Below are 19959 nucleotides of genomic sequence, written 5' to 3'. Positions count from 1 at the left end.
CTGTTTCCTTATAAGGATGTTAGGGATCCTATTAAATAGGATTGTGTCATTGTTTTTGGTTATTGGGAAATAAACATATGAAAATTTGATTTTATGTTTATAATATCGTTGTAACATTGATTTACAAAAGCTAGAATGGATAACATTTGGTTGTAATCAAATAAAAACATCATACCTCAGTATAATATACTTGTTTTTCCCAAGGAAAAACTCCAATTGCATTGGGTTATTCTCTCATAGATAATCACTATCTTTCAGGTTGGTTATGAGGCTATAATGAAATATTTGTTGACATTTATACAGTGGATTCAGTAAGGTGCACAGCTATGAAAAATAAAGGGAGGGAACAGTCACACTGAATTTTAGGAACAAGAAATTTAACTACGATACTTTTTTACAGTGTGGTTACAAGTTATACATAGCACAGGCCATGTGTACGCACAGTATCAAAGGCTGCCTGGCTGTGTATTGATATTCTCATTCATTCCCTAAGGGAAAATGCCACTTTGACACAGTCAGTTGTGTCTAAGAAGGGGATGGTCTGGGCATGAGATGCACAGCATTTTGGAGTCAGGGTTCACGTAAAAGGAAGGTCTTTCAGTGTGGGAATCTGGTTGAGATTGGCAAACTCAGTAACATAATAGGTTAGGTCTTGAAGCGAGTCTTCGTAAGTAAACTATTAATAAGTAGTAAGTGATTTTTTTGCCCAGGGAAGTAGTCTGTTGTGATAGAAGAGCTATTTGTCCAGAGGAGCAAGCTGTTCAGTTGATAAATTGGTTTTCAAGCCATTTTCTGAATAAACAGTGTTGTTATTTATTGGTTTGTAGCCTTATCCTCCACAGGGTGACCAATCTTTTCCTGGGTTTTCAGGCGTGGAGGTGGTTCTTGGATGCAGGACTCTCCATTTTAAAACAAGGACAACAAATTACTTAACTATGTGATTTTAAAAACCAGGCTTATTAATTTTGAGTGCTGACTAAAGGAAAGTAATTTTTCCTTTAAGATACGGTGATGTTTCCCCATCTTACCTTCATGACACCAAAATGTCACATTTATAGATAACCTGAAAAAAAATTAAGTTCTCTCCTTTGCTGGCCTAAAAGAAATCAATTCTTTAAATAAACCATTTTTTTTTTAAACTTACAAAGTTGCATTTTCTTTCTTTCTTTTTTTTTTTTTAAAGATCTTATTTATTTATTTGACAGACAGAGATCACAAGTAGGCAGAGAGGCAGGCAGAGAGAGAAGAGGAAGCAGGCTCCCCACTGAGCAGAGGCCCGATTCAGGGCTCCGTCCCAGGACCCCGGGATCATGACCTGAGCCGAAGGCAGAGGCTTTAACCCACTGAGCCAACCAAGCGCCCCTAAGTAAACCATTTAAAAGAAAGTATAGGAAGGAAGGAGAGAAGGAAGGAAAGGGAAAAAAGAACAAAGAAAGTGTGGTTGGCTGAATAATGATTCCCCTGTCCCACCCCACCCCCAAAGTGGTCAGATCCTAATTCCTAGAACCTGTGAATATGTTACCTTATATGGCAGAAGGAACTTGGCAGATATGATCAAGTTAGGGATTTTGAGAGGAGGAAATTACCATTTATTATCGATATGGGCCTGATATAGTCCCAGAGATCCTTGTAAGTAGGAGGCTGAAGATCAGAGAAAGAAGCAATGTCATCATGCACACGGGTAGAAAAGGCTACGTGATGTGAGATAATGAGCGAAGGAATTTGTTTGCCTCAGAAGGTAAAAAAGGCAAGGAAAGACTCTCCCCTAAATCCTCCAGAAGGAAACAACCCTGTTAATACCTTTGTTTTAGCCTCGTAAGATTCATTTTGGATTTCTGACCTCCAGAACTGCAAGAGGATAAATTTGTGTTGTTTTAAATCACTAAATGTATGGTAATTTGTTACAGCAGCAAAAGGAAACTCATACAGAATATCTGGGAAATGAATGGCTATACCATTCTCCTTTGGTCATTATTTCTAGTTGCTTTTATGAGCAAAGCTTGTCTTACCTAGCAACAGTTGCTAAGTAAGTTAACAATTTAATGCTAGAGTCTGGAAGAGAGCCACTGCTTAAATCTTCCCAAATCCAGTGCCCATACCTTATGTGGCAAAGACTTTCAGAACCATTCTTTGCCATTAGGCACATAATCACTACCTAATCATGGCAAATCATTTTATTCTTACCAGCCTCTAACATTGTCCTAAAACCCTGAACCTCTAACAGCTTTCTTAAACTTCTAGCTTTTCTTAAAACTTTTTTTTTCCATATCATAAGAGTACTTTAACTGCACATAGTGAAAGACATCTAAAATTTAATTATGATCAGAAATCCGAATTACACAAGCTTTGTTTGCTGTGCTGTTTGTAATAAAATAATTCCACCAGCCCCTTTTGGGGAAACCTTCAAACGGATCCATGAATACAAGCCATTTAAGACCCGCTTTTACACTCACAAAGATATACTGGGTAAGTGAATGCTCTTTTACTTTGTTCAAATATTTGATAGCATTATGTATCATTCTTTCTGCTGTATAGACTTTTACCAGGTCTTCTGAAAGTTGCTTGTCTTACAGGGGTGTCTGTGTGGCACGAGAAGAGTGTGGGTTGAAAACTAGCTTCTCCACAGACCAGTTGTGTGTCTTAGACAGTACACTTAGCCTCTCAGTCTGTGTTATAGGGATGTTAGGGACCCTATATTAAATAGGGATGTTAATACCTATTTGTAGATTGGTTATGAGGCTTTGATGAAATATTTGTTGACACATAATAGTACATGGAAGTTCTTTTTGCCCTTGTCTGTACTTGGGCACCTTCCTTACACATAGGGGAGGAAATACCTCTAAGTAACACCTTAATAGGTAGTGACACTATAACCTTTACTAGTAGCTGCTGACATAAATGTAGATAACGTGGAAATTAACCTGAGACTATTTACTGTCTAAGCAAATCAGATTGTCATCACAGGTTTGCTTCTCTCTTTCTTCCCATCAGAGTTTGCAGTCTGACTTTGAGCCTTAAAATGTTTTCCTAAGGGCTCTCAAAATACTTCTCTGATCCTCTCTTCCTGTAACCTGGTAAACTAGTGATTTGATTTCACTCCTGATCTTTGAAAATATGAGAAGCTAAAGAAAGGAGAATCTTTTGAAAACACTATGGTGTAGGGGAGACCAGATTGGAATCATCCTCTACAAATGTCAACACCAAGACTGATTTTAACTTTCAGTACATTAATTATAACATCTAAAATGATTTAACTTTTTATGCTCAGGCAGTGGATATCCATTCTTAGATATGTGTTTATAGATCGATTCCTTATGCCTTCTGAGATATCTGAATCCAAACATTAAGTAGATAAATTAAACCTAATTAGAAATTAATATTTTATATTCAGTGACCTCTATTTGTGATTGACTATTATAAGTCAAAAGAGTCAAAATTCTCTGTTCTTTTTAAATAAATTCAGGAGCATGTAGAAATGTTTGTATAAATGTTAAATAAATATTGCATAGGTCAGTAGTTCTCAACCATAGCAGTGTACACAGCTTTTACTTGTGTGTGTGTGTTTTAAAGATTTTATTTATTTATTTGACAGAGAGATTGCAAGTAAGCAGAGAGGCAGGCAGAAGCAGGGCGGGGGAAGCAGGCTTCCTGCTGAGCAGAGAACCTGATATGGGGCTCCATCCCAGGACCCTGAGATCATGACCTGAGCCAAAGGCAGAGGCTTAACCCACTGAGTCACCCAGATGCCCCGTGTATGTGTTATGTGTTTAAGTAGGATCTGTACCCAGCATGGAGCCTGACATGGGGTTTGAACTCACAACCCTGAGATCAAGACCTGAGCTGAGATCAAGAGTCAGATGCTTAACTAACTGAGCTACCCTGGTGCCCCAGTTCACACAGCTTTTAAAACATTTGTTTTTACTAACGATATCTTAATACAGAGTCACAGGACTTAATGTTAATTTAATACAGACCCACTAAATTAGAACCTTCAGAATCAGACTTCAGCATGTGTTGGTTATTTATTTATTTATTTATTTAAATGATTTTTTTTTTTTTAAATAAAGATTTTTATTTATTTATGTGACAGAGATCACAAGTAGGCAGAGAGGCAGTCAGGGGGTGGGGGGGATGCAGGCTCCCCGCTGAGCAGAGAGCCTGATGCAGGGCTCTATCCCAGGACCCTGAGATCATGACCTGAGCTGAAGTCAGAGGCTTAACCCACTGAGCCACCCAGGAGCCCCTTTTTATTTTTTTATATTTGTTTTATATTTTAATAGCTTTTCATTTGGAAATTGAGACTCACAGTTTTAAAAACAGAACAAAGTTCCCTTGTACTCCAGTTTTTCTCATTGGTATCTTACATAATGCTAGTATATTGTCAAAACCAGGAAATTGGTATTGGAACAATACTGTTAACTCAGGTGCAGACCTTACGTTCATTTTTTTCTTGGTATAGATTATGAAATTAATCACGTGTAGGCTTATGTAACCATCACCACAATCAGGACAGAGAACTGCTCTGTCACCACAAATAACTCCCTGTGTTACCCCTTAACACACCCTACCCTGAGCCACTGGCAACCACTAATCTGTTCTCCATCACTATAATCTTATCCCTTTGAGAATGTTATATAAATAGAATCATATAGTATGTAAATCTTTGAAATTGACTTTTTTCACTCAGCTTATGCCCTTGAGATCCATCCAAGTTGTTCTTTGTATTAGTAGTCTTCCTTTCCAGGTATTTTTTTTTTTTTTAAAGCTATGCGGGAATCCTGTTGTACAATTAGGGTTGAGAACAATTAATATAAAATAATGAAATTAAAGCATTAAAAAGTAATAGCCCACAGTTGTATTACATTTTTATGAAGTTTTAGTACATTGATGGTCCATGCTTAGTCACCTTTCTCCCTAGATCTTTCATTATCATACCTACACAGTGTTGAGCCTATGTAGTATATGCCCATCTCTACCATAGTAGTCACTGCCCTATGTGCTTAAATTCACTAATCTAATAGCAAGACTCTTAATGCCATCAAACATGGATTTTTCAGTTGCAGGTGACAGAAATACAACTCAGACTATGCATAAAAGAGAATTCCTTGACCCTTTAACAGAGAAACCCAAGAAGGATCCAGTACCAGGGCTTTCAGTCTATCCATGCTTGCTCTCAATGAGTTGGCCTAATTATTTACTACCAGCCAGACTTATTCCAGCAGCTGGGAAAAGAGTAGAAGTGTCCCAAACTGCTCTAAGTGCCTATTACCTCCAACTTAGAAATCTTAGAGGAAAAAGCTATGTTCTCCTCACATCCTTACATAAAATCCTAAAGAGGAGCCTGGCTGTCCACGCTGGAGCATGTGCCCAACCCTGGGCCAACTGTGTGGCCTGGAAGATGGTGACAATATAATGGGCTAAGTAGATTGGCTGCTGTGATTTGCAGTCCCTCGAGAACAACCTGACGTGAGAGAGGAACATTCTTGAGAGAAATGGGTCCTGTTACCAGAGGGAGAGCAGAGATGTTTGGCAAACACATATGTTCACAGTGACTTTGTGAACATAAAGTCACAGTGCCTTCTCTGTACTTATTACTAAGCCAGGCATTGGGAGAGAGACACGGTAATGTAAGATACGTTTTGTAATTTTCAGAAGTTGATCGTCAAGACCTAAACACATGAAAATTTAATAATTCAGTAAATCTAAGATGTGAGAGTTAAGTGGAATGATAAAGAGTTTAGACTGAGGAAAAGATGACACTGTGTGTGATTTGAGCACTGAGAAGGCTGGTCGCCTGCACGCAGGTCCTGAGCCACATGACGGTCCGCTCTGGCAGGCGAAGAGGGAGCTCAGCTGCAGGTCTAGCTCTGTCCCTCACTACCTGGCACCATGTCATCCTCTAACCCCTTTGGCTTTTATTTTCTTGTCTAAGTAGAGAGGCTATTATTATGGGAGTATTATCATGTGGACTTTAAATGAGATACTTGACCGAGAAGTACTAAACAGGTACCCGCTTACTCACTCCACAACGGAAGCAGCTAAACCATGAAGACCTACACATGAAGAAAGGCCTGCAACAGAGTGAAGAGAGCATTGTGCTACCATCTGTCTGAGAGGTAACACCAGCACCCAGATCAGGGCAGAGAGAGGGGAGCAGGATAACGTGCTAGTATCACTCTAATACTCTCTCACGGCTCTGCTCTGGGACCACAGAATGTGCTGTTTTCTGCCACTTTACTTCCCCAGTTGCTTATTGTGTGGCCTGAGTGTGAGGAAGGGAACATCCTGTCTCCAGATCCAACGATGCTGTGAGTTCCCTCCTCATTAATTAGGGAAAAACCTACCCTTTTCATCGGTATCTTTAAAGAAAAGATTGGCATCTAAAAGGTATATCTTTTAGAGAATACTAATAACTAGGTGATAGTGAAAAGGAAAAAACAGCCTGTGGATTCTTGTGATTATTTTTCCTCAAATACACAGATATCGGGGCAGATATCCTGAGTAAAGAAGAGCAATTTCAAGAGGCAGCACTCAAAGAACTTATTGCAAAAGCAGAAGCTGACGTATGGGTTCAGGTAAAAGAAGCTGGATATCAACTAAATGCATGTTTATGGTTCTTTCACTCTCTGGATTTGTCTAAAACCATTGGCAGAACTGACTGAACCCTGGTTATCTGTGGGACCTTGGGCGAGTTCTTCAACTCTGCAGTCTCAGCTTCTTCACATGTAAAAGAGGAACAGTAAGATTTTATAGGATTGTTAACAGAGTTCAATGAAATAATGTTCTGGAACACGGGGTGTTCAGTGAGAAGCGGACACCATTAGGAGCTTCCTTCCTTCTGAATTGCCCCTCTGTGTGGATCACTCGTGCTTACTTTAATCTCACTGGATTAAAACTTAAAAAACAAATCCTTGTTGATAATTGCTTATTATTGCTTCCTATTTGTACAGTGTATAACACCCCTGACCAAGTGCCTAGTTTTGCAAAATTCTGCATATGGTCTGCTCTCTTTGCTCCGTTCTCTCCAAACTCCTTGATACCTTGTCCCTGTGACTGCTGAGGGTTGTAGGGGCAATTTGAGTGTGTTGGGACTCACAGTCAGATCCCAGACACTTAACTAAAGCAAAATCTCAATCCTTCAGCCCCTACTTCTTCCAGTCATAGGCAGAATAACAAACAACTTCCCAAAGAGAATCTCTGTGAGACCAGGACAAGCCACAGTACTTGGAACCTTAATTCTCAGTTTCTTTATAACATAGACATCATCACAAAGAGTGTTAGAATTGTCCAGCATCTGTGCCAGCACAAGCTTTGTATTAGAGTACTTTGGAAGTGCAAAATGTTCCAAGTACAAAGGGTAATATGAATAAAAGCCTTAGTAGTCATCTCTCTTTATCAATAAGAGTAAAATTCAAATCAATTGCAACCTGTTACTTATATACCCTAATACAAAGCAGTGCTTTTATGAGTAATCTCCAGTTTACATGCCAGCATATCTAATGATCTAGGCATTCTCTTCAGATAAAATAATAAAACCTCTTTCTGAACGTCTGATGGAGGTCAGGGATGGTGCTCAGCCGCCTTTCTCTGCAAGTTCTAGCTTTGTGCATCTTTACACTTCTCTGTATTTTCCAGATTTTCTGGAATGAGCACACATTCCTTTGATAGTCAAGCAACAAATACAGTGCCAAAGAAAAGACAGCTCAGCAGCTTACAGTAAACTCTGTTTAGCAATTCACAGAATAGTGATGTTAGCCATCAGCGGGAGGATGTGTTAAGGCATCTCTGGCTAAGGCAGCCAGTTTGCTGTGGGAGATTTGAGATGGGAACAGAACAAGTAATTAGGGGCCCCATCATGGTTGCTAATTTTCAGTGAACGTTAAAAATTTGTGTTAATGTAAGTTTATACATTATAAATATTCATACATATGGGCTGTTTCTTTCAAAGGCTGATGAACGTCAAAAACAAGCAGTCGAGAAAGCACTTGAGGAAGCAAATAACCAACACAAAATTGATATTCAGATTCTGAAAGAAGCACACCAAAAAGATTTACAGGTTTTTATGATGACTTGTTTGTTGTCTTTTGTAAGGGTACATAGGTTAGTAAAAAGCGCTGGCAAACGAGTGAGAGAAAAAACAAAATATGTAAAACTTCAATCGATGTTTCCTGGCGGTTGGGTGGGAGACCCAGGATTTTTACAGAAGAGATGCTGAACTCACAGATGAGAGCAGCAGTGATGGATGGGTGTGGGGGAATCCCATGGTCTCTGATGTGATGAATCCAAACTTTTATGGGGTTTCAAGGCCCAAAGGAGCTACCCCGTCTACGTTACCCACCACATCTCTTGCCCCAGCCCTTCTCTCTCACTGCCCTTTTTTGGGTCCTCAAACCTGAATGCACCACCTCCTTCCCACCTCAGGATCTTTGCAGAATGTTCTTCCCCCACTTCATGGGATTTAGCTCAAACCTGGGATTTAGCTCAAACTTGAGGGAAGTTTTACCTGATAAGCTCTTCCCTGCCACTGTGCACTGCCTTGACACCTTGTCCCCTTTTATAGCTGTCCTCATCCGTCAACACTGCAGTTAAATAGCCTGCATGATTACTTCTGCCCCACACATGACAGTAGCCTCCAGTAGGCATGTCTTTCGTTCCCACTCTAGCCCAGCGTCTAGCACAGAGCCTTGACCTAGCAAGTGTTCAAGTTGGGGCCAAACAAATGAAGTAGGCTATTTTCTTCCTTCTTCCAAGCTTTCTGATTGCCTCCTCTTCCCTCAATTTGCATTTACTGCAGTGCCTAGAGGGACCCTAAACTGTTACTGAAGTATTTCCTGCAGCACCAGAGGGCATAAAATGAGGGGTCCTCTTTCTAACCTGGATCTTGTTCAAGCACCCAACTGTAGGTAACTGGCCTGCTTTCCAGGCAGAGGTCCAGGAATTCATTATTTAGTTATATACCTCAGTTACAAAATCTGATCAAAGAAAAAGGATATAGAAATGTTTTCATATGGCAGCCACGGGAGGGACAGGACAGGATGTGGTGTAGATGCGATGATTTATGGGCAGAGGCTGGAGGGAAGGTGGCAGAAGTCTGGCCCCAGATTTAGCATAACTTAATAAGAACAGAACTAACAAACAATTCAGGGACTACCAGCCCATTTATTCATTGTTTTGGTAATGAGCACCTACTATATATCAGATGGGTATTAGATGAGATTAAATAGACTGTCCTTGTCCTCAAGAAATTTGTTGGCAGGAAAAGGAGCTCTGCCCCAGGATCCTCCCTGCTTGGCTCTAGTGGCCGTGGTCCCTGAGAAGCGGGCTGCAGGGGTTCCCCGCCCATTCCCTCTTTTAGCTCAAAACATGAAGAGCATTTAAGCACATGTACATGGACTGCTGCACCACTGACATCTGCCGGTATGGCTCTAAGTATTTAAATACTTCTCTATCAGTTGATAAATAATGACACCCCCCCACCCAGTCTCCCTGGCTATTCCCTCAGACTCCAAGACCTCCCCCAATCCAACAATGAAGGGGGCAACCCTTTAAAACAGTGGGGGAACTGCAGGCCCCTGCACCAGTACTGCTGTCAGAGAACATACATTTTGAATATCACTCCTGGCATTAGGCTGTGAAAATACAAGGATGACCAAGCTGTGATGCCAGTTTTAAGGAACTCACGTTGATTGTACCCCATATAGCCTTTGCCTGGAGTTGATCCACTTGGTGCTGAAGTAGAATTCCTAAGAAGATGTGAAGGGGAAGAGTTAGAAGGAGGTTGACCTTTCTAAAATATTCGTCTAGGGTTTGGGAATTCACATTTATACTGCCATCTCAGGGACATATTTTCTTTCTTTCTTTTTTTAAAAGATTTTATTTATTTATTTGACAGAGAGAGAGAGAGAGAGAGAGAGAGAGCTCACAAGTAGGCAGAGAGGCAGGGGGAAACAGGCTCCCCGCTGAGTTGAGAGCCCGACATGGGGCTCGATCCCAGGACCCTGAGATCATGACCTGAGCTGAAGGCAGCGGCTCAACCCACTGAGCCACCCAGATGCCCCAAGGATGTATTTTCTTAAAGATTTTATTCATTTATTTGAGAGAGAGAGTGTGCACACACAGAGAAGTGGGCATGGGGGAAAGGGAGAGGGGGAAGCAGACTCCCTCCTGAGCAGGAAGCCTGACACAGCACTTGATCCTAGGACCCTGGGATCATGACCTGAGCTGAAGGCAGATGCTTTACCAACTGAGCCATCTGGGCACCCACGGATATTTTTAGTGTAACGAAGGAGTGATTTGTCTTTAGAGGGATGCATAGGATTGTTTCAACGTAGGGTACCCAGACATACACATCATTATTGCTTCTCAAGTGGTGTCTATGAACAACCTACTTTAGAGTCTACTCATCTAGGAGCTTAACATGCAGATTTCCAGGCCCCACCTGACCTACACAGTCAGGGGCTAGGTTTTTAACCAGAAGCCCATCTGATTCTCACATGTATTATAGTTTGAGATCGACAGTATGAAGAGCAGAAAACCAAGCTATTCTAAAACCAAATACCATTAAATTAGATACGTAGATCTCACCAGGTATTACTCTTTTATGATATTAAGATCTTTTATGATATTATTACTCTTTTATGATATTATGATATTCAGGACGCCTGGGTGGCTCAGTTGGTTAAGTGGCTGCCTTTGGCTCAGGTCATGATCCCAGGGTTTTGGGATCGGGCTCCTTGCTCAGCTGGGAGCCTGCTTCTCCCTCTGCCTCTGCCTGCCTGTGCTCACTCTCTCTGACAAATAAATAAATAAAATCTTAGAAAAAAAAAAGAATTTGGTGTAAGTCTTAGTGCTTGCTGTTAAACAAAATTTCAAGATCTTATCCAATGGACAATGGGTAGGTAGTACTTTGCAAAGACGTTTATATTAACTTTTTCCAAATACAGTGATATTGAAAACGGAATGATAACATGGAAGCTAAGGGAAAATTAGAGTAGAAAATATAATGAAATCAGGAATGAATCAAAAACTTAAAAGTGTATATATGCATCAGTTTCTGTGCAATTATCACTATTTGGGCCTTGAACTTTCTGGCAGTCAGTGCAAAGAGGAAAGTGCCATGAATCACCATGTCCATTAGGCAAAACCAAATCAGATACTCAGAGAGGCCCAGATATTCCTACACGTGATAGCTGAGAGAAACTTCTTCTAAGGGAGACATCATGTCATAAATGTCTGTCACACATCAGTGCAGCAAATATGATGGATTTCATGAGGCTGTTTCTTACAATATCTCAATATATGAGCTGATTTACTCAAAATGCATTTCAGCAAAAGTAATTTAACTGGGAGACTTTCCATTGAATACGAACACTGCCAAACAGTCAGTCATTGAATTATTTTTGTAACCTTAAATATGTATTCCACATACTTTGTGAGGCAGTAAAATGATTTTGCTTTAATACATCATTACATAAAAGAAGGATTCGTTTAATTCTTTGAATCCCAGCTCAGAACCCAGCCAAAATTAAGGGCTGGAGTGTTATTTTAAAATTCTGTGATTCAAATAGAAATAGTTTATGATACTCCATCTATCTAAAACTCAACCATTCAGCAATCTCAATTACTGAGAATATACTTGAAAACCCAGAAATAATTTAAAATATCCCTGAGGAATTTAAATAAAGCCTCCGACTACAAGACAGAAACTCAGGCTTATTACTCATAGCAGAACCTCTCCATTCCCCACTCAAATGTTATTTACACTTACTTGACAGCATGAACCCAGCAGATGTGGCTGCTCAGTGTCACAAATCCAAAATAGATTAAAACTAGAAATGACAAAAAGGAGCTCACAGACAGCAGTGAAAAGAGGGTCCTCAGCACAACAGCATGTGAAGAATAAGAAAAAATTACAAAAATCAGATATCGGATCTCAAAAAGCAAAGCAGTCTGGGATCATTTCTAACAGAGACAAGTAGCCCAATAACTTGAACAATTACTAAGTATAGTATAAAGTATTTAGCTCAATACAATTGTTCTCTTTTATCTGCCAGCCTGGGTCATCAAGAAGGGTTAAAATATGTTCACTATACTCTTTTTTATGAAGTAAGATAAATGTTAAAGACATTTAGAAGTATTTCCACGTAAAATGTTTTATCATCAAAAAGTTCTGGTCTTTTCAGAGACAAAGCCTTCTGCATATGGAAAACCTAGCTGGCATTTCTAAACAGCCAATGTTTTCCTTAACATTTCTTTGTAAATAAATGAACTGAGGCCACTCTGGAGAGATTCTTAAAATTATTTTGTTGTTTTATTCATTTTTTAAAATTGTTATCCTTGGCATAGCCAAAGTGGGAGGTTGAAAACGTTCCTTGTCTTGAAAAAAACGGAAGTCTTGGGGCGCCTGGGTGGCTCAGTTGGTTAAGTGACTACCTCTGGCTCAGGTCATGATCCCAGGGTCCTGGAAGTGGTAGAGCTCTGCACTGGGCTCTTGGCTCAATGGGAAACCTGCTTCTCCCTTTCCCACTCCCCCTGCTTATGTTCCCTCTCTTGCTGTGTCTCTGTCAAATAAATAAATGAAATCTTAAAAAAAAAAAAAATCTAACAAATGTTTTAATTGTTGAAACACTTTTTTTCTCAAAAGCTAAAGTAGTTTCAGTTTCTACTGAGACACAGAGTTCAAAAGAAAGAAAGAGAGAAAGCAAGCAGAGATCCTCACTGTGATTAGAAGATTGTACAGGGTTTCTGGAATGAAAATAAATTGATGAATCTCTTGGAAGACTCTAGCATCACAGCCAGCAATAAAGCAAGAAATTGTCATTGAGAATCCTATTTCTGTTCCTAGTTCTGTGAAATAACTTCTTTATGCCCTCTCGTTATCCTTAAAATAGAGATAAAAATTTACTTTTAAGTGAAATTTTGAAAACTTTAGACGGAATTCATTGCTCCTCCTTTCTTGCATTTTTACTAAAACACTCTGCATGATTAAGTTGCTGGTTTCCTCTAGATCTGCATTAAACACGGAGTCTTCAAGGAGAAGGATCCCAGTCTTCTTGTGTTTGTACTATATGGGCCTAGCACAGTGCCTGGCACACAGTGCAGTTAGTAGCCATTTCCAAAATGGTTACAGGGTTTTCCTTGAAAATCTGTTTTTCCTGAGTCCTGGTTTGACTAGTGCTTCCCCTCTTTACTTGGCCAAAGGCATCCACAGGTCCTTTTACTCTGGAGCAATGAAGCTCTTGTTCCTGTCCCCTTGGGAAAGACAAAGAGCCCCTCAATGCTAATGAGCTAGAATGCTCAGATGGCAAGAGGACCAGAAGACAAGCTTCTGTGACTATAGTAATGGGCAACTGTTAGCTGCTTGAGCTTCACGTTCTCTCATACCCAAGAGACACTTGGGAGACATAGTAATTATTTCTGTCATTTTCCAGGATTGACTTCCTAAAGGAGAATCATATTATGTATCTCTAACACGATATTATAGAATATTTGGACAATCAAAGAAAAAAGATCTATTTTCCTTTTTGCATATTAGGGAATATTCCAATATTACCTATATAAATATTTATGTTTTATGGTTTGTAACATTTCTGGTATTAACATTGTGTAAATGAAAGCTTCCATATTATACACAGTCTTTATTTATTTATTTATTTATTTGAGAGTGAGAGAAAGCATGAGGGAGAAAGAGAGAGTCTTAAGCAGGCTCTGTGCCCAACATGGAGCCCAAGGCAGGGCTCAATCTCATGACCCAGCGATCATGACCTGAGCTGAAATCAAGAGTTGAACATTTAGCCGACTGAACCACCCAGGTGCCCCCGCAGTCTTTTAAATCATCAGTGTTCACAGGAGCACGTTCTATCAGGTTGATGAACTATGATTTGAATAACCTTTTAGTGTGCATTTTTAAACATCAAAGCTTTGGGGACACCTGGGTGGCTCAGTCAGTTAAGCATCTGACCCTTGATTTCAGGGTTATAAGTTCAAGCCCCACATTAGGCTCTTGTGGAGCCCACGTAAAACAAAACCAAAAATATATATTTAAAAAATTAAGTAAAAATAAAAATAAGTCAAAGCTGTAACATCTCAATCTATTTAACTGTTGCTTAAGGAAATGGCAGCCAAAACCAAGATAGAGGTGCACCAAAACATGGAAGACACGCTACAGAGAGAACACTTGGCTGCGGAACAACGCATGGTGCATAGAATCCAGAGGATTATGATGGAGTGCCACAGGGAGAAGGTCCAGGCTGTGGAGAAGGCTAGGGCTGAAGAGAGACAGATGGCCCAAGAAGCAATGCAGGCCCAGAAAAGGTATTCCAGAGAACACATTTGCGAATCATTATCTTACTCCGGCCAAAACAGCTTGGAGCAAGGGCTATAAGGTCGAGGCACATAGGTGGATATTTCCCAGGATCTGTGTTTTTACATTTTTATTATGGAGTATTTCAAACATAGAGAACAATATGTAATATATTGTAGAATGTGTATGCATGTCTCTGTGTGTGTGTGTGTGTGAGTGTGTGTGTAGTTTAAAGAAAAATAGCATGAATATTCAAGGATATACCACTCCGCTGAAGAGACTGAAAATTGCAAACACTTCTGGCGCTCCCATGTGTTCTTCCTCAATCACATTTCCTTCCTCTCTCCCCACTCAAGAGATAACTACCATCCTAAATATGTGCTTTGCATTCTGTATCTCCAGTTTTAAGAGGCTGAGGAGAGGAATCAAGAAATATTTCCCCATAAACACATAAAAGTCAATCTTTACATTTGTTAGTTGATATCATATGCCAGTATGTATTGTGTTACTTTTGGTCTTTTCCTTACTGCACACGTAATACATGCTGTAAATGGAATTGACACTTGGAAATATATACGGCAAAATGTGCTAAGTCCTGACTCACTGCTTTACTACCCTTCCCTGTCACCTCAGGTTGGGGATATCACTAGTCCTCCTGCAAGACCAGGGTGCAGTAGGTTCCCAGGTGGAAATTTAGAATACATTTTCCTTACAACATGTGGTTATAACTGATTAAAATAGTGCTAACAGTGCTATAGTTCAAGTGAAAAAAATGGGTTAATAGTTTGTTGTGGGTTCATCAGGCAAAATGTTCAGTATCACTGTAAATACTTGATGTACAAATGAATTTTGGGAACAAATCCCTTTATAATTTAGGAATTGAATGAATGGAGAAATGAAGTATTGGCTCTTATTGTCTTCAGAACCATGACTTTTACTGATGGACATAGGAGATTGAAAAGTGTGCTTTTAGCAACATACAGGGAAAATGAAAACTTCACTTAATCGGTAGAAGGGAAGGAACAGCCTGATATTATTCTTTAAACCTGTGAGCAATATATCTTGTAGCATTTCAATAACCTCCCAAACACACAGAGAGAAAGCTAAGAGTCCCTAAATAGAGCAAAGCACAAGTCAGCTGCTAGTATGGTTTTTCCCATGCTTTATTTTTTCCTCAAGAGTCTAATGAGGTTGGAATATTATATATTAGATTCTATTTTTTATTTAGTAATCTAGTTTTCTTATCTGAGAACCCATTTTATAAAATATCAGACCAAATCCTATAGATACATATGAACACACATGAAAATTATTCAAAAATTATTCAATTTCTAGCCAGCACTGCATGTAAATACTGTGTGTCATTTTGAAATCCCAAGATGAGAGCCTCATAAAGTGAGAGAAGGCAGATAGACCTCACCACTTAGAGAACTTAGAGAGTTCATGTCATGTCAGGAGGGTCATTGGAGGTCATCCTGTTGAACCTGCCATTCCTCCTGCTGAATGCCTACCAGGCACTGGTGAGCCTCCTGATTCCTTTTGTTCCAGGAATTTTAAGGTGGGTTGAAGTGGTTGATTAAAATGCTGAATGCCTGTCATGTGCTTCCTAATGCGGATCCAGAATGTGCTGTGTCTCATCCTCACATCCACGCTTGGCTTCTAATTCTGCCTCTCCCCAATGCATAGTGATCCTCTAGATATTTCAGAAGAGAGAAAGACTGTCCAAGCATTCGTTTGGGGGAGAAAAGAAAGAAAAACAAAAAGTACTAAGCCAGTTCCTTTACTGCTTCCCCATACATTATGATTTCTAGGCCCTCTTTTGAGAAAAAAAAAAAAATCGTTGTGGGTAAATTGTATAAGTCAAAAAATATTTTAGATAAACCACAAGAATTGACTTTTTATGATGAATATTTTACTTATGCTAAGAAACCTTTTTAAGCATGAGTTATTTTAAGCTTTAATAATGCTCTAATTTAGCTGTTTTTAAATTAATTGTTTGGCATAAAATATGTTTTGGGGAGAACTACATCTATACTACCCATTCTTTCATTCATATATTGGTTGCCTGTTGTATACACACCAGACACCATGCCAGACAGGGGAGATAGAAAGCTGAATGGGTGCTCCAGACCATCTTTCCATGCCCTACACCCACTTTCCTCCTGGCTTCAATTCCATGATTTCAGGGAAATTATCAGAATTAAGATCAGAGATTCTCTGACCTTAAACCAAAAGGAGTGACTCCCACAGGCTCAGAAATTCAAGCTCTGACATAAGCTGAGAGAAGTTGGAAAGGATATTTCAAAAAATACCAGATCGTTTTAGTGAGAAGAGATCTCTAGAGCAAGATGTTTTAGGCCAGGGTGGCAGTGGTGGGTTAGGGTAGGGTGAGGTGGGTACTACGGAGGGTGGGAGCTGGAGTGATCTAAGATGCACTTTATTTGAGCAGTCTTACCTAGGACCAGATCTGGTGGCACCTTCTAGTTGGCCCCATAGATGAACACATCCTCTGTGTGGGCGGGGAGAAAACCAGGCAAAGCCAGCAGGAAGCTCACACCTGCATGGGACAGAGCTGTGGTTCCCGAGAAGGAGTACCACTTCCTCTGTGGAGATTTGAGCCTGGCTCAAGGAAGTGTCCTACCAGTTCCTCCTAACCAAAGCCCCGGGGTCCCTAGTCGCCACCTTTAGAGCGTCTCCAATATCCTGAAGATTCTATGAAACATCAGACTAAATCGGCAGGGTGTGTGTAGAGGCTCCCTCCTGGCTCTGGCTACAGTGTGACTTCTTCTGATGGCACCTCCATTCTCCTGTGACCCAGGCTGAGAATCGGGAAGTTTGTCTGGATTTTTCTTCTTTCTGCCTCCCCTGTATCCTTGCCAGCACAAACTGTGGCACTTACGGCTTTGTAATATTTCTTGAACTTATCCTTTTCTCTCCCTCTTCCTGCCCCTTTCTTTTTTATCATTAATTCAGACCCTAATCATTGAATACCCAGAATGTTGCAAAATATAGTACCAGTTCATCTCTCTACTTCACCCCATTACTTTTCAGCTTAAATACTATTACCAGAATAATAATTCTAAAATTTTACTTTCCTTGTGTTGTCCTCCTGATAAAAAATTTATAATTCTCTCTCTCACACTGTTGCAGCAGGTCACGGTTAAGGGCAGGAGCTCCCCTACTTGCTCAGTTGTGTCACCGAACAATAACTAAATCTCCCTAAGCCTCAATTTCCTCCCCTCTTACATGGGAATAATTAGAGGTAATAAATAAAAGTTGTACAATCTTCAGTTATTATGAAAATTAAGAGATGTAATGGATGTCAAATGCTTAACACAGTCCCTTGGACACAGTAAATATTCAGTAAATGTTAACCCTTGTTATTAATCATAGATGTAGCCTAACTGGTGAGAAAAAGGAGGAGAGAAATACTGCATAGCAGCCACAAAGGCTGAGGACAACTGATATTTACTTCATGATTGGGGAAGTCTGTCACGTTTGAAAGTCAAGTTGAAAGAATCAGAGACAATGAGAGAATTGCATCTTGGAGGTTAGAAGTTAGGAGGTAGGGAAGGTGTTAAGTCTTGGGAAGATTGTATTAGACTCAGAGGCAGAGGGTGAGGATTTTCAGGAACAATCATACATATTTGAATCAACATTTGTAAGTCATTTTATTCTCAAATCTTGGGAAGTTCTTCTGAAACTACGTTAAGTAGAGATGTCCACCAAAAGTGCATGCAATGGCTAAAAGCTTTTGACCGGGACTTAGACTGCCTGGGTTGCTCATTTTGCCACTTGTACTGATTAAGTGAAATAGGACAAGTCACTTAACCTTCGTGAGCCTCAGTCTCCTCATCAGTAAAATAGGTGGAATCATAGACCCACCTCATGGACTCATTTTGAGGAAACGAGCTAATTATGCATGGGTTGCTCATCCGTTAGCTTGCCTGGGACACGGTAAGAATTCAACACAGTTGGCTGCTATGAATTACATATAGTTACATACATTATAACCAGAGGCCTGGGAACTCATTAGTGGTGGTTCTCCAAGAGTGGTCCAAAGAATGCCCAGTGTCCCTGAGACCCTATCAGGGGGTCCCTGAGGTCAAAGCTATTTTCTTAATAATACAAAGATATTATTTGCCTTTTCACTCTCATTAGCTCATAAGTTCAGAGTGGCATTTTCCAGGATTTTATGATGTATGATGTAACAATAGATTGAAACAATATGAAAAATCTATCTTTTTTTCTATTTTTGCAAAAAATATGAAATTAAGCCACTTTTCTCACCAAAATTTTTTTAATTTGGAAAGTGTATTTTTCATAAAAAGGTAAATTAATTACATTTAGCATTTAATAGATTTAAATATCTTACATAAATGTATAAATATTTTTTAATGTCTCACTTTTAATTCTAATACTGTCAGTTTCACTAGAGATCACCCATACAAACAAAAGTTGTTTGGGTTCCTTGGTCATTTTAAGAGTGGAAAGGTTTTGAGACCAAAAGGCCCGAGGTGGCTATCATAGAGAATTGTTCAGATAAAACTGTGAGTATAATTTCTTCCCCTTTGGCTAAAGGGAAGTAGCTGGATTGATAGAAATACTTTCTCTAATGACTTAGAACTCTAACCCAATTTCTTCATTTTTAATCACATTGCATTCATGTTTTTCTGGCTACAGAGGACTCAGGTCCCTAAAATTACCATCAGACACTAGGCTACTAGGCCTCACCCTAGTCCGTGGCAGGGAAGACAGTCGGTGATCTCCCTTCGTAAAAAATGTTTTTGGATTGCTAACAGCTAGTGTAATCCCTGTGTTAGACTGATGGCTCATCTAAACACTGCCACAATTTCTCATACATCTGAAGCAAAAGACAACATCGTTTTGTTTTTAGTGGCTAATCCATCTAACTTCTAAATCCCTATCTTTTGTAGAAAAGCCATGGAGGAAATTCTGAATACTGGTATAACAGCTATAAAGGATCAGAGCAAGAATTTGAACCAAATGATAAAAGAAAAAGAACATGAGATGAACGTGTACTATTGTATGGCTCAGAGACAGAAGCAAGAAGAGGTCCAGGAAGTGCTTCAAGAAGCAGAGAAGACACATAAGACCACGCTTGGAAATGTGATGGATAAACTCGTTGACACTCAGGGGGAGCTGCTATCTGTAGCGAAACAACTAGGCATTATGACAAACTGGAAAGATTTCCTGGAGGAGGAATTACAGGAAACAAGGGAAGCATTTCAAAAATACATCAATTATACATTTCCTAAGCTTTCGCCAGGACATGCAGATTTTATTCTACCAGAAAGAAAGAAAACACCTTCCAGCCTTGTTATTCAGGAGAATGAAAAAACTCTTGATTAGAAGTCTTTGACTGAAATTTCACTACAAAAGCCAATGTTCTAAAGACTAAATAAATCAACTAAAACCCCACTTACTGACCCCCAATCATATCCAAGGCACCATTGGGCTGCTGGCATTTTGATGGAAAACCAAAATCCTCAAAAAGCACATGCCAGGCTACATTGAGTTCTAAGTCTTTTTGAGGAGAGAAAACAGTGAGAGGGATCAAAACTAATTAGAAGGGGAAAAGTTTCTTCGAAGAAGTCCAAACAAATTTCTATAACTGGCTTTATTCTTGCCTACAT

At 39.7% G+C, this 19959-nt stretch overlaps 1 protein-coding gene across 1 annotated transcript; it reads left to right on the top strand.

Annotated features, from left to right (window-relative positions):
* Positions 1-2014: 2014 nt before the first annotated feature.
* LOC309864805 (uncharacterized protein C6orf163 homolog) lies at positions 2015-19744 on the top strand. Its single transcript, XM_082730618.1, has 5 exons — positions 2015-2466; positions 6481-6575; positions 7949-8056; positions 14111-14313; positions 19240-19744. Exons 1-5 carry the CDS (start codon positions 2319-2321, stop codon positions 19673-19675), a joined length of 990 nt encoding a protein of 329 aa, XP_082586744.1. The 5' UTR covers positions 2015-2318; the 3' UTR covers positions 19676-19744.
* Positions 19745-19959: the final 215 nt, after the last annotated feature.

Source organism: Mustela nivalis (assembly GCF_964662115.1).
Source record: "Mustela nivalis genome assembly, chromosome: 5".
Taxonomy (NCBI): Eukaryota; Metazoa; Chordata; class Mammalia; order Carnivora; family Mustelidae; genus Mustela; species Mustela nivalis.
The sequence above is the reverse complement of the archived record's forward strand: the minus strand, read 5'-3'. Positions and strand labels throughout refer to the sequence as shown.